The sequence below is a fragment of the Orbicella franksi genome, chromosome 8, assembly GCF_964199315.1.
Source record: "Orbicella franksi chromosome 8, jaOrbFran1.1, whole genome shotgun sequence".
In the NCBI taxonomy this organism is placed as follows: domain Eukaryota; kingdom Metazoa; phylum Cnidaria; class Anthozoa; order Scleractinia; family Merulinidae; genus Orbicella; species Orbicella franksi.
Genome location: NC_138152.1, coordinates 4922662 through 4938377, shown reverse-complemented (window position 1 = coordinate 4938377; position 15716 = coordinate 4922662). Strand labels below are relative to the sequence as shown.

Here is a 15716-nt window from a genome sequence, read left to right as displayed (position 1 = left end):
TTAAACTAATTCTGCGAAAAAATTTTTGAATTTGGTTGAATCCTCAATTTTCTATGGCCCGCCAAAGTCGTGCTCGAGATGTTTCACGACCGCGTTTTAGGGAGTCTGGGTCGAGCAAGGTTGTGACGTCTACCCAGGAACCGAATAGAAAAGCCCTCAGTCATTTCTCTTTGCTTTCTTTGGACGTCGTAGTGTAGAATACTCGCTTTTGTCTATTTTAGCTCTAAAACGCCCAAATTTTCGCCAGAAGATCAAGATGTTTTCCTCCTCAGAGTCGAAGAGATGAGTTTTTATTCAGATGACTCTGATATAAACTTCATACCTGAAGTGGAAATCTTCTGGCTTGAAGTGCACTGAACAGATGGCCGAGTTCTTCGAAGGCTCCCACTTCGCTCTCGTTTGCTTTACAAAGTCCACCCACTTTTTTCGTCTTTTTTTCGCTTGTGGCCGATCGTCACCAAAATATGGAATACAGTGAAGCGCTATTACATTTTCTAAGTCTGGGATGTTGCTGCAACCGCTTGCAACACACCTCGTAGGCATTTTAGCTACAAATTCTTCACGAGCAACACAGCCACTACAGTGAAATGACTAGCGGCGAAACACGTTTCGTTCCTGGGTAGACGTCACAACTGCCGCTGGACCCATTCCCCCCAGAACTCGGCCGTGAAACAAAATGGCGCCGATTTAAGGCGATTTTCGCGTTTTCGGCGGGCCATAGCAAATTGAGGATTCAACCAAGCTCAAAATTTTTTTCGCCGAATTAGTTTTAACAGTAAGTGGATTCATTTTAGCGAAAAACAATTTGGGGGTTAGGTGCACTTTAAAGCTACGTAGGCTATGATAAATCGACTCAATAAAATATTATAGACAAATTTTATCAAACATTTTATTAGTGTAACTAGTAAAAAGAGGAATGTAATTTCCGATAATAATCGATAATAATCGATACCAATCGATGAATCAATCGTTATCGATTACTCTCGGCAATCGATAACTCACAACTTTTTTCTTCATCGATTTTTATCGACTACTATGGGCAATCGATTAATATCGATTATCGGTTTATTGATTGACCACGCCTGGCAAGGGAGTATAAGGGACACAGACGCCGTGGCCGTATATCTTTCCAAAAAAGTTCTAATGTCAAAGCCACTCATAACTATGGTTACACAGGCAAAATTTACAGTCGAACTGACTCCACAGCGACCTCTTTGGGGAAGGAGGAAACTAAGTGGCCGTTGAGGAGAGGTGGCCGTTATGGGGAGATAGGGATTTAATATGACACCTGTTTTTTTTCAAAGGGGCAACATTTATATTGCCCATTGTAGCATGTAAATTTAATACGTACGTAACATCATCTCAATATATCAATAAAGCCTCTTCCAGGCGTTCAGTTAGTTACTTGATACGAAGCGAGAAAAATTGCGCATGGAAAAACACTGTAGGGGACTGAAGCGCCGCGCAAAGCCTATCTCCTTTATGTAGCTCCGCCATTTTTACGCGCTGCGCCTTAACCAGCTGAACGCCGGAAACAGAGACTAACGAGGCGCGTTACGGGTCAAGTTTCGTGATCTTTTACAATAAAAAATGAGATAAATTTATGTATACACCGATCGTCAGTCGTTGATTAACTGGCCGTTTTCGAGAGGTTATTTTGGCTTTTGGGACGCGCTTAGGTGGATGTTGCTGTTGTGGAGAGGCTAAAATAAAAGTAAATGTATGGACCGTCCGCCGAAACTCAAAAACAGTGGCCATGGTAGAGGTGGCCGTTAGTGGAAGTGCGGCTACAAGTAGTCTGACAAGATGTCAATTATATTGGTCAACCTTAACCCTTCTCTCTACGCCCTCCTCCCCAATAACGTCCACGCTACCAATGTAGGCCAAAAAATAAAAACAAAGAAACAGCCCGGTTTTCTTTCAACGTATTTTATTATCGCCATTACATACCATATTATTGTAGCAGATTAGTAAACATCTCTACTTGTTGTTAAACATTGTTTTTCAGTTGCCAAGAACACCGAGCCGTTATTTTCTTACTTTCTTCTCTATTTTAAGGTGCAAATTCTCTGAATATAATGTTGAGCTAATGAATAAATGAATCTGTAAAGAGAATTTTCCGTCTAATATATTAATTTAATTCAGAAGGACCAGTTCTTATTTCCCCTCCCTCCCTCTTTTCCGTACTGCTAACATAATATGAAACTTAGGCCCGATTCAAACGTCGAACTTAGCATGTGCGAGTAATACCCATTTATATGTATTTGAGTCGACATAAGGTTCGGCACATGCAAAAGTCGACTTTTGAACCGGGCCTAAATCAGTAAGGCACATACATTATGCTATAACACATATGCACTGAGAACTTTCGTTACTAACTACGACCCTCTTTGAGGGAACTAAACAAAATAAATGCTCTGAAACAAAGCTCAATAACATGCACTTCAGGAATCTCTCCCACACGAGTGCATCAGGCATTGTTAGGTTCGGCCCGGAAAATTTAAAATGACAGCCACACGGAAGTGTAAATTCAGTCGTCCGCTGTTTTTAAACCACTTAACTCTATGCTATAGCAGGAGGGCAGAATAGTGCAACTTGCCGCGAGATTGACAGTGCAAGAGACACGGGCGACTCACCACGACAGCGACTTAAAAAATGCATCTTTCTGACATATTTAGTAAAATACCGACTCTAAAACTTTAATTTTTCAATGTGAAATCTTTATCAAAGCAACAAAATCTTATAGATAAATTGGTTTTCTTCGCAGGGCTTTGGTCCTGCCAATGAGTCCATCTTTCATCCGAGTGAACGACGAACTGGATTTCGTCGACCGATCATTTGACGAAGATGCCCGAAGCTTTTCAGTCGACTGACTCCGAAGTCTGTCCAATGAAAACGGTCCTTTGGATGAATGCTTCGGCTTCTCTTCGGAAACCGATTGTTCAGTCGGGTACCGCGATGTGGGCGCTCCTACCTTGTCTACAGGTAGAGGTCGCATCCATTCGCTGGCAGACGATCCCTTCACCTTGTGAACCGTAAATGGCATTTTCGGTTTCTCGTCATTACAAGACTCAGCCGCCTTTCCAGTTGGCGATGGAAGCTTCTGTCTGTCCCTGGACTGAGACGCAGTTTTGACTTTTTCCACGTTAAACGGGCCGTGTGTACGGTTCTTACCTACGTCACCATTCATGCGTTTGGACGACGAAGACGTGTCATTACTGTTTTCATTTTGTTTACGGTAAACATAAGACACACGACTGTTATTGTTGTTGTTATTAGTTTTGTCATCAGATCCATCTCCTTCCTCTTTTCGCCTCATCCGCGGATGAATTTCAAATGGTCTCGATGGAGTCTTCAAGCTCTCCTGAGAATTTCGACTTGATCGTTTTTTCTTGTCACTTTTCTCAAACGAAGGAGTCCTTTTAACAAATGAAGGTACTTTCAAGTTTCCAGACTCCTTCATCTTTTCACGATGGCGAAGATAGCTAGACACGGAACTTTGCACAACTTCTCTTACTTGTTTATTATCTTCCGACGTTGTAACTTCGTGAAAAGCACAGTTAAGTTCAGTGGACAGATCATTTCCTTCTTCAAACTTCACTCGCCGAAAATGTTCCAGGTCACACTTGTTTGCAACAATCACCATGGCAACTGAATCCCCGTTTGGACTGTCCTTTATAAAACGTCCAATGCGTTTTGCTTCCTCAAAGCTTGCACGATCCGTGATAGAATACAAGATGAAGAAAATATCACCTTGACGACATATTAGGCTCAACTTCTCGGCTGTGTTCTGAAAATTCAAATAAACAGCATTCAAAATTCCAAGTGACATACTCATTTTAGGACGAACGATTTCTTTTCGCCAATTACAGGCAACAAATATGTGAACTACATCAATACGTTTCGCGATAAAGACTATAGCTACTGAAGCGTTTTCCCGCGAAAATAAACCAGCTGCTGACATATTGTCCCGCATATACCACACGTCGTGTGTTTTCCCGCGCTTATCACTAGTGACGTATTTTTATACCCTTGTCATTGGTTGAATGCCCTCTCTGCCTTCCATTCTGATTGGTCTATTGGATCTTTGAAACGATGCCTTATGAGTAGGATCAAGTTAAGATAATCTGATGACAAATGTTCACCGACTGACAAACTTGGCTAAACCACATCACTAGACACTTAGTGTGCGCTACTGGAAATGTGCCAATCTGATTGGTTCTTTCGTCGTTGTTTGTTCACCAATAGAACTTAATCGTATGTGTGATAAACGTTTGAGGGAAAACTACCATTGTTTTGGCTTAAAACTACCTGGATTTATAGTTTTATGACTGTTACTCTTCAGATACTGTCTACTAAAGCAATAAGTTAACGAGTTAGGGTTAAATATAACTTAGAAAACAACGCGGAGTCCAAAGAAAACTCAGGCTCGTTATTACTGAATATTAAGGAGACCACCCAAAACAGACAAATAGATTCCATATTGTCGTGCGTCTGTTCAGTAATAGATCACAGACGACGTCAAAATGTGGTGAGATCAAAACTGTGGAACACAAGTCGGCAACATGGAATCTTTTCGTTTTTTGACAAAGAAACAAAAATTTGTGAATGGCGTCATCTATGCATCTGTTCTCCAATAGATCGTAAGTAAGAACCAGTCAAACTACGAGAATAATTTGACATATTATATAACACAAAATAGCCCGACAAACAGCACCACACCTCTCCTGCAGTATCTGCGATCTCCAGTTCCACTTCCTCATTTTCCATTTCAACGTGAGATCTGTAAGTTCCCTCTGAAAAGGAAGTCAAGTGAAAGAGAGCATGAAATTCAAGACTGTCTTGTCAAATGACATTTAAAAGACAAGCGTTCTGTTCGCTGCGTTGAATTGCTGCTGATTAGGGCAATGAGCTGGCAAGAAAATCTTTAATGCGTGAATGTTCAAGGAGCCAAAAAACTAGATTTCTTAGGCCCCGTCCACAATGCGCTGGAAAAATTTGAAAACGTGGCTTTTTTTCTAGGGTTAGGCCTACCGTCCACGCTAAATCCATCACGAAAACGGAGCTTTTTCGAAAACGCTTATCAAACCATTTTGAAAACGGAGCTTGTCGATATATGGCGATGACAGCACGATGATAATCAGATGATTTCCCTACCCGAGGTTTCCTCAAGCACAAATCCAAAATGAACGGTGATTGTTGCGTTTTCAGTTTTGTCCCGCATAGTGTGGAAGGAAAACATTTGGTGCTTTTACAGAGTGAAACCTCCGTTGTCAAATTCTTCAAGTGTAGTGTAGACGGGGCCTTAGGGTAACGGTTGTTGGAGCTGTTGTGGTTTGGTGGTAGTGATAGTGGTGTTGTAATTGTTATTATTACTACCTCATATTAAGGGATCTACGAAATTCATGGTTAGAAAACTTAGATATCGAGCATTGACTGGTGTCAGGGATTAGCAGCGACGAAAGAGCGCGCGCGCTAAAGAGCGAGTTATGAAAGAGGCTGGGGCGAGTTTGTGTTCACGCGAAAAGCTTGAGAATTAAATGGCTTGTAGAGTTGAACAACAGAAATCACCTACCAAGAGCTCGAGCGTACTCCCCAATAAACCGCCTGGTCATAAAGCGGACAATGAGAGCTGGTGAAAGAGAGAGTTCAACTGTAAATGATTAATTAAACTGAAACTCTTGGGGAAGCGTGCATTCTGATTAAAGTTACCGCTTGGCAGAGGGTCTTTGTTTATAACAACACGAGAAAGATCTGGAAAGATTACAAAACGTTGTTCACCAATTTATTTTGTCGCACTTGCGAAAAATCAAGGGAAGTGCTGTCAGAATTAAAACGCAACCTGGTTCTCAGTGATTTTTAATTTGCAGTTCATAGCAAATTTTTCCTGAAATAATCGTATTTCCCACAGTAACTGAACGAATGTAAATCACATTTTAATGTATAATATTGTTCGGTTGCTTATTCAAGCGCAGAAAGCTGCTCGTCAGTGTGATGAACAGCACTGCGAAAAGTTTTGATCGCTTAATTTCTAGAGACCAAGGAAATAACAATCAAATATTATGAAGGGCGCATCAACTGATTATTAATAGATCTTGGGATTACGTAATCAGTGTGTAATGAGAATAAACCTTTTGTGAATTGTACCAAGAAAATGTAAGCTTGTTTAAAGATGATTGAAGCTTTAAAATGTTGTGTTTGTTTTATGACACGAAATGAAAAATGTAATCATTTAAAATCCGGGCAGAAAGACAATCGAGTTCAGTTCCAACCAAAATCACAGACTTGATACGCAACGTAAAAACTTGTTCAACGCGAATTAAGTTGTATTTAAGTTGTATAATAACTGGACTTATTTGTTGGTTAACAGAACGGATTCCATGTTGGCAACAACTGAGCTAAACGAATACGGCCCTGCTTTGTTTCGTTATTGACTGAACGCCAATCAGTTCGTCATGTCTTATATCTTAGCACAAGCAGACTCGAAGTGATCGCCAGCAAAACCGCGAAGTATACATGCGAGTTTAACAACTCTTCAAACAGCAATTCATTCATTCATTCATTCATTCATTCATTTAATTTGCTTTAAATGGAGACTGTTTATCGGTAGGGTTGTTATGATTTATCGCTTAAAAGAGACTTAAGAAATTCACCAACCTAACTTGAAAGCACAGTTTCCATTTCAAAGTAAATAGCAACCACCGACTAATAAGACACGGTGTCAATAATATCTGTTTTGCCTTCAAACATTGTCACACTTGAATGATTTCGAAGCAACCAGAGAGCTAAGTTTCTTGAGGTTTGAAAAGAAGGCTTCTATGCAATACCGACGATGAATGAAATTACGATTGCCCTGTTAGCTCCTTTGAAAAACATAGCGTTTAGAGGCACTTAAATCTAAGATGATTATTATGATACTTGTAACTTCTTAACAATGGGACATCATCGAAGTACTTTAAAACATTTTAACTTGGGGTGTTTTACCGTAGTTTAACTAACCTGACTTTCCGACACCTTCCTTGCCGAGTATGTAGGCCTTCGGCGGCTTCACCGTAATCTGATGTGGCCTCCGTCTTCTCATGATCTTAGCCTGGCTGTTCCAACTTGCACTCACTTAATTACAGCGTCTGAAAAGAACTGAAATACCACAGCAGTTAATTAGTCGATAGATCACCGAGCGCTAAAATTATGATTTGACAAGACACATAGCTTTAGCTCATATTCATTCACTGCAATCGTTTACATTACGTATTTTAATGAAAGAGACATACCACCACCTGGTTTGCTATAATTCCTCGGCTAATCTAGATTTCAATGGCCTTCGCTGAATTTACACCAGTACGGGATTACTTCAAGATTGCCCTCAGGGAATTTTTTCACAACTTAAACAAACCTTTATCAAAATACTTGTAATTTGTGTTGGAGACCGCAAAAAGTTGTGGTTTTACCCGACGGTTTTCAATTACCGCCTCCACTTAAGTTTTATCGTTAAAATAACATTTGACAAAACAATATAATATTAATTGATCATTCTTTGGATTTAACAAACGGTAAGAGTTCCGCTTTGGACTTGAGCTGTTGCTTAGTTGATATAAACACTGTGTGTGAATTGGCAACATAAAGCATTTTACACCTTAATACGCTCGCACTTTACAGAAACAAAACCTCTGCATTGCCCTTGATCGTGTTAATCCACTCCATGAGTGAAATGAACAAAATTAAAAGCACAAAAACACAACAACTGATTTAACAGTCAAACTTAAAACCCGTGACGCGCTTAGCATTTCTTACAAGGCTAATGAGTATAGCTAGAGTGCACATATAAACACAAAGGAAGACCTTACTAACCTACCGTCTCTTCATACCTTCGTATTCAAACTGTTTAGCGAATGAGTGTCTTCGAAGAGCGAACTACGGTGACCCACTTAATTATGTCCTGGAAGCTAATCATGTTGGATTCATCATATTTTCGCGTCGCAGTCTTTTAGTAATGAATCTCTTGATTAAATGAGAACAATTGAAGCCAATTCTTGTAGCATGGTGCCGTGACCTCTGCATGCAATACGTGTATTCATGTATAGCTTAGGAGCAATCAGAGCAAAATATCACTGATGCTGATGATAACAACCCTATTGCGACATAATTAAAGGTTTTCTACCCCCGCCTCTTGGATTTTGCACGGCTAAGTTTAAAAGGTCGACAGGGAAAGATAGACGTAATCCATTTCATAAAGAAAGAATTCTCTGTGGTCACGAAAAACAAGAAATAAATAAACCAGAAATAAAGGTATTTAGGCACACAACACTTGAACATTTGGGCCTCAAAACCTGATGTCATAATTGTATCTGGCAAAGAGGCAAAATTGAATACTTATAATAGCCACAATACTTTCACGTAATCTTTGGGTATCAGTTATTTAAAAAAGCTTAAAGGAATGATTTTTGTCGAATTCTTGGTTCTAGTGGTACAAAAATGTACCACTTCTGAAGCCGTTTTGGTTTTATTGAGGTTTAAGACGATGAAAGGCCACCCAGCTGAATTGACAAACCCCAGTTGTCAATAATGAGAGAGTTTACGAATTAAACTATAGCAAACGGCAAAAAATGTCAATTTAACACAGACAGAAGTAGAAAAAAATTCCCTGATCACAGCAAAAATAAATGTTCACAACGGTTATGTGCATATGGCTAAAGACAGATAGCAGAAGTTTAAATTTTGTCGTTTGCCATATGGCATGTAATCGCCAAACGTAACCTCTCCATTATCTCGCAATCTTCTTCTCGGTTGATCCCAGTTTCTGTGTTCTGTCTTTGACAAGCGGGCGGTGGATACAACATAACAAAGAGTAACTTTTAAATCAGACACGAAGACGGAAAATTCAGACTAATCAGCCGCAAACAATCTTAATTTACAATTCACGCCTCTGCCCGGATAACTTCAAACCACAATGTTTATTCCTAGGAGGTCGACGAAACCACAGACACCGTACTGAAATAGCTTTGTAAGAGGATTAGGAAAGTTAATTCCCTCTAATCACAAGGAAATACAAATTAAATCTGAGCTTCCGATTCTTATACAAAGTTGAAAGATCACTTAAAATTTAAAGGTCTTCATGAAACAGACCGCTGTACAGAAAGCACGTTTAGAACTTGGTCGTATTTGTACGAACGAGAAAAGTAAGCTCTTCAAAGCTGACCTTTGTTCCCAAAAGGCTGACTTCTAGATAGGCTTTCTCCATTATCCATTAATAGCCCTTTTCACGGTTACCTTTGCTCATTTGCATCACAATAAAATCTAGCATGTATGTGAGGCAATTTCGGGCTATTCTGTAGTTTTAGCTCGAAATTGCCTCGCATCCACGTTGGATTACATTGTCATGCAAATGAGAAAAATTAACCGGGAAAACGGCTATTGCTGACATAATGCGTACATCTTAAGAAAATTTGTGAATTTAGACCGTACTAATTCACTCTATCTAGCTAGCATAAAATTAAGTTGTTTTCAGTTTCATCACACTTAAATTACATCGCTCCCGAGGGCACATATGGAAGAGAGTGCAGGAAATTGAAAAACACAACCGCTATTTATGACCTTAATTTTTGAGGATGATTGAGCCAACTAGACAGACTTCAAAACTAACTACGGAACTTATCACTTTTTTGCTGAAGAAAGGTCATTCGATCGAGGGATCAATAAAGATATTTGGACATTCTCCCATTTTGGAATTTACACCTTCCCCTCGGGAAAAATGGGCAGTGATATCACTATTTTATCACAGCTGGAATTTCATTTCATTAAAAACAAACCATTGCCACAAACTCTGAATTAACTAAAGCTCGCGAAAGGTCGCTAACTTTTCCTTTTATCTTTCTCTCATTTTTTTTTTAGATATTTTAACTGCGGCATGAAAATCCTTTCTAAATTGCTTGACATTCTAATCTGTCAACTGTATACATTTCGTGGTAAGTGTTTTATGAACTATACTAAAACTGTTCATTTTTTACTATTTTTAACCTGATTATGTAATGGAATAGGTAATACATTTTTGCTTGGAACCGGTCCAAGCCCTAGATTACCCTTAATTGTTTTCATATTCCCTCTAAGAATTTGTAAGTTATTAGAATATTCCAGTAACGTTTCTAGTGCAATAAAATTATAAGTTGTTGCTGTTCTACTGCTGCGAAGTTGCATTTCTTTACTATAGACGTGGGAAAATTTCAGAGCAAAATTGGCGAATACCCCTTTCTTTCCTGACCAGAGACTTACAAAATCCTGTCTGGTTCAGCAGAGTTTATGAGTTTTATTATATAACTGAGAAAATTACTTCATTGTGATTGGCTGAGAGCAGGCCAATTTATCGTTAATTTTTAATTTGTACTGCAGCGCAAGTTAACGAGCGCGCTTTCGTGATTTTCCCAGTCATATAATAAATAGCTAATAAATGAGTAATCGAATGAAGGCTCGAGTAATTAAGGATTTACACCACTCATGATATTTAAATGTCCTTTCAATCCTTAATTGCATTCGCATTCATGCGATTACTTATACTTACTGCATACGCTGTGACGGACAACGGACGACCCACTGATCTGAAGACTTTATGAATTGAAAAAAAAAAAAAAAAAAAAAAAAAAACCTAATTAATTCGTCTCCGGTATGAAAAGGACCAGTAATTTCTCGTATCAAACGCACTACGCCAATATTTAGAACTACTGATTACTTTGAACTCCTGTTATCCTGCTTCAACCTGCTACGTAACATTAAAACATTAGGAAAATAACAAACTGATTGAAGAGCATAAAAAACCCTTAACAACTAGAAAACTGTACGATGTTTCCGTCACGGACAAAACTTTCGATGTCTATTAAGTTGACTCATAGTCACAACACTTCTACAAGTATTTCGAGTAGAGTGCCGTCAGCGGCGTAGCATTTGAAGGTTCGTGGCCCAACACACGCTCTTCAGTTCGGTGAAGAACAACTTGGAATCTGAAAAACACCGTCATGATCTGAGCGGAAGGAAAAGGCAACACCGGTTGACGTCAGAAATCAAAATTGAGATCAAAATCTGGTATTTCCGTTTTAAAAATAAAACTGAAAAAAAAAGAGTCTGGTCGTTAACATCCACAGTTGAAGAGACAAGTTTGATGTCATCTCCAGAGCTCAACACAATGGGCCTAAGCGCAATTGATGGGTTTTTAGCACCGGGATTAGCGCAAATAAGCTTATATCTTCCTAGATATTCAGCTATTAATTAAAGTAAAGTCCTTAGCCCTGCTTAGCTTAGATAGCAAGAATCGACAAGGACACTTGACGAACGATAAACTGTTTACAATATACGTGGGATATATTAAAGACGATTTCGTAAACTGGACTGGGAGTCTCTTGATTAAACACATTAGCCACATCGGTTGATTATTCCAATCAATTGTTGAGTTCTATCTACACAATATGGTGCTTTTGAAAGGAAAAAACTGTCTAGCCTTTACAGTAAGACTATTTTGGGGTTCTATCAAAATATTGTTTTAGTCTCAACAAAAACTATCGCGTCATTCATCGTGTGCAACTGAGCTCTTTCGACTGGCGTACCTTTGGACTGATCGGCGTTCAACCTTCTCAGTCTCGCAATTTTCTTTATAATAGGGACTCAACCGCAAGGTAATCAATACGAAACTTGACTTCAACAGTAACTACCTGGTTTTGTTTTCTCGCGTTCGCCGGACAATGTAGCCTTCGTTTGTCTCCTAGCTTCAGTGTTGCACTTTGTTCACCGGCCCTGCTTTTCTTCGCGTGGCGACTTACTCAGCAGGCTGACTGAAAAAAGGAAATATATGGTGGAATTCTGAAAGATTGTTTCGTTAATTGCTCGATGCTGACAGCCAAGATGGACAGGTTAGTCTTGTTACGGAGCTTGGTATCCGGATTGTGAACGGTTTGTCCTGGAGTGCAAGATAAGAAACGTGTTTTAAAAAGAGAAATATTGACACTTCTCAAGCTATGCAAGAAATTCCACACGAGCCAGGAGAAAAATCTGGGCGAGACGCGTAGAAATCAATACCCACTTTAAGAGTTATCTGAAGCATTTTTGCTGGCACTACGGAAGGAAACTAGTTTATTCTTGTTCGGAAAAAGTGCATATTAAAAACGTTACAGTGAAAGTAGTGATGTCTTTCAGGTAGCGAGCTTTTATTTTATTTCCCTACGTTGTGAAACATTCTTCTGTTAAGAGTTGAAGAAGGGTATGTAAAACACATTAAAAACCTTTTGAATGGCCTTGTTGTTTTTGTGGCAGTGATGCACGGATCAAAACACCTTCTTGCTATTTATTTTAAATTAAAGCCACCAGTGTGAAATAATGAAGAGGATTACTGTGTGATGAGATGGCCAGGCCTGATAGCCTTCTCATGTCCAATGCTTGATGTATATTCAACAACACACTCGGTAAAGAACTACGAGGTCTTAAGATTTTAAGCAACGTTTCAATTTCATTTAACAAATTCACGAGTCGGATCTTGTTGAGATATTCTAGTGCTCTAGCGACCTCTAGAGTATTTGTTCACGTTACATTCACATTGCCGCGGCAGAACTCAACCCCACAGCAATTAAAAAGGTTTTGATTGTCGGAATATCGAAACAAATAAAACCATTATGTGCATTTGACCAAGATGATGAACTTCACTTACACTTGCTTAACAATTGGAAAATTCAGCCTATCTTCCAACGTTTGAGAACTGAAAATGATAAATAGTCTTTAAAGCCATAATCGAGTTTTGTCCATGAACTCAGAGCTTCTCAGTGTTACTCAAGGTCAGGCCATAAGAACGCCTCCGGCATTTTTCACTTATATTGATCTTTTTGAAGAATAAACATTAAAACCATCGTGTTGAAAACATTTTACCCCGTTTCAACTTTCAGTGTCTGTAGTGTCAGGATAAAACGGAGTAACAGCTGTTAGAACTGATCAAAAATTAACTTCGCTTTGGCTGCCGATAATTAAAAGGTTTTCAGCATTTCAGAAGTGAACTACGCGTAACTTAATGAGCGAGTCAGTTATTCCATTTCCACTCCGGTCATATTGTGCAATGTTAAAACAATTGAGTTCAAGAAATAGAGACGCTACAGTGTACTTACTTCGGTACAATTAATTGCTTCCTGTCTTTGAATCTCTCATAACCATAAAAGGCTTCTGTCCCGTGAAAACTGCTTATCGGATAACTTTCCTATAAGGCTAAAACCTTGAAATATTTACGCTATTGCACAGCAGAGATGACTTGAAACCGCTCATGACTTCAGCTCTCTTTGAGTTTCATTCTTTCTCAGCGTAATCCAATCGCCTTACTGACGTATTTTGTCGTCCACGCGTCGCATGCGGTACAGGCGAATTGATTGTTTGAATATAAAACATGGCAGAGTTTGTTGTTTCGCGCGCGAGGCTTGCCTCGATCGCAGTTTGAAACAGTGCGGAATGTAAAAACCCAACATAGTGCGGCGATTTGATCTCTTGTTCTGGAATACGGCGCGAAAAATGCTGGGGCGTAACTGGTAGCGTGCTTCGCCGAGATCCCTGCGATAGTGACAGTGATGAACACAAATGAGGGGATTTAAGTGTGTAGTAAATCTTAAATCTTGTATTTTGTTGGAAATTGGGATAAAGCTTTGTTGATTATCAGTTCTAAGTACTCCAGATTGTTTATTTTCGCTGCGGGAAATGTTTACTAAAGCGTCCCACAAACCTCCCCTTTGGGCATTTTACGAGTTGTTATCTACTTCTGCGTGATGTTTGCCTTGAGCCAAAACGATACTAACCGATGACAGAAGGTAAGCGATCAGGTAAAGTGAAGATAAAGGGGCAAGAAATATTTGCCCTGTCATCATTGTGCTGAAATTTGTTTGTCACCTGAAATAGGAAAATCCCTCAACCTGCCTAATTATAACGCAAATTGAGGTCACCATGTGTCGAAAACTGAGAACGACGCTCTCCTTAATTATGATTTCGCTTTTTCTTGTGGTTGGGAACAATTTTGCTCTAACTGGCGCGTTAATTAATCTCTTACGGCTCGGGCAGTGTGCTGTTTTCATGCAATATTGCACGCTCCGATTCTTTGATCTAGTGCCCAGATATCAGGCATGCCGGAGCACTGACCTAATTAATTAAGAAAACCGCGGAAGGGCACAAAACACGTGTTAAGTGTTTGCTCCATTCCAGTTTCATTTCACTTATCCTCACTCCACACTTTAACACAAACATTGCCAGGCGCGGGAAATGATGGAATTTTATTACGTTTTTGCAAGACCCCATAAGCCACTGGGCTTAAGGAGGTATGGTACCCTCAATATGGACCAAAAAGTTTGTTAAAATATGGTGAAGAAAGATCAATTGTGTGCTATTACACTCAAGAGGAGAAATTAAATTTCTAGAGTTTTACTCAAAATGGTTGCTATGGAAACCAACCACGGCCTTTTGAAGTAGTGTTTTATAGTATTGACGCCAACACTTCCTGCTCTTTTACAAAACAAGAATTGACTGTCAAATAAGCATATCATGTAAGTTTCTGTTTTCTTCTGTGACATGAACCTAAGTTTTGACAGTTAACTCTTGTTTTCAGTGCTTTTTACAGCTTTATTTGGAAATAACCTTATTTTTTACCACACTCAGTGGACAAATCATCTCATGTCACCTGATAGACCTTAAAATGTTACGACGTTTTTGGTTTATATCATCACGACACTATTGGTCTTTGATGAGCCAAAGTTTCAGAAATTCTACTTAAAAACCTTGCAAAGTAGAAATGTTGGCGCGAAGTCAGTCGGTACAAAAGTAAACTTTTGAGAAAAATGCACTTTAAGTTTCTTAGACGAAGTATTAAGCATTTAACGAGCCACAAATAGTGGGGGGGGGGGTGCAGATTGGATCTCGGGGAAGGGGGTGCAATGGTTGTTCTATTTTGTAAAAAGTTACTGCAGTTGTGGGAAATATTCCTTGTCATAAGGGAAATGAATGAGCCTGTGATGGCAATTTGAGGTAAAGCTTTCCACAAATAATTATGCCAATCGAGTTGTGCATGTCTTAAAAGTTTTTTCTAAATAGTTTCGATCATATAAGTTAAATATAATCTATATTTTTGGTCACGTTCTTATAGTAAACAGTCGTTGCTATGGCCGTTGCCACGTGAAAAAACTTATACCACTGTGTACTTTCCTTAAATTTCACACTCACCTGGAAGGAAATTCGGCAAGATCGTTTCAAAATGTTTTTGACAAGTCCTCAAGGGTCTTAAGTCTTGTATTTCCAAGAAATTGAATTTTTCATGAACATCGCCATATTTTAGGGTACCATACCCCCTTAAATTATAAAGGTCGTCCGTCCGTCCGTCTGTCTGTCTGTAGGATGGGACCAAAGAAGGCAAACTGACCACAAAGATTCTCTTCCCTCCTTACATTATCCTCCTCTAAGTCTTGAAAACATGACTTTTTTGGTGGGAATATAGACAGAAATCAAGGTAAAGGGTGACAGATTTATGTCCACAGGTAAACTATCCATCACATTGGACGATCTGTGACTTACCAAGCTGTCAAACAACTTCACGTTTTATTCCAGATTCAGAAAGTTTGGCAATAAAAGGTCTACAAATAAACGACCTAGTACATCTTTATTACTAATTCAAAATTGACTTTCACGTCACTTTCGCAACTGAAGTTTATACCCAGCCTGAACTG

General features: G+C 39.2%; 1 protein-coding gene across 6 annotated transcripts; it reads right to left on the bottom strand.

Moving 5' to 3' along the window:
- Nucleotides 1–989: 989 nt before the first annotated feature.
- Nucleotides 990–13794, bottom strand: LOC145494496 (uncharacterized). 6 transcript variants are annotated; one of them, XM_081473968.1, is made up of 6 exons: nt 13131–13794; nt 11694–11938; nt 7000–7137; nt 5576–5632; nt 4723–4796; nt 990–3790 (listed from the first exon to the last, which is right to left on the bottom strand). In XM_081473968.1, the coding sequence occupies exons 3-6, from the start codon at nt 7079–7081 to the stop codon at nt 2741–2743; spliced, it is 1263 nt and encodes a 420-aa protein (XP_081330094.1). In that variant the 5' UTR covers nt 7082–7137; nt 11694–11938; nt 13131–13794; the 3' UTR covers nt 990–2740. The 6 variants fall into 6 exon arrangements, with proteins under 6 accessions (XP_081330094.1, XP_081330097.1, XP_081330096.1 ...); XM_081473971.1 differs by having other exon boundaries at nt 11694–11813; XM_081473970.1 differs by lacking the exons at nt 11694–11938; nt 13131–13794 and adding an exon at nt 7849–8287.
- Between the last annotated feature and the right edge of the window lie 1922 nt (nt 13795–15716).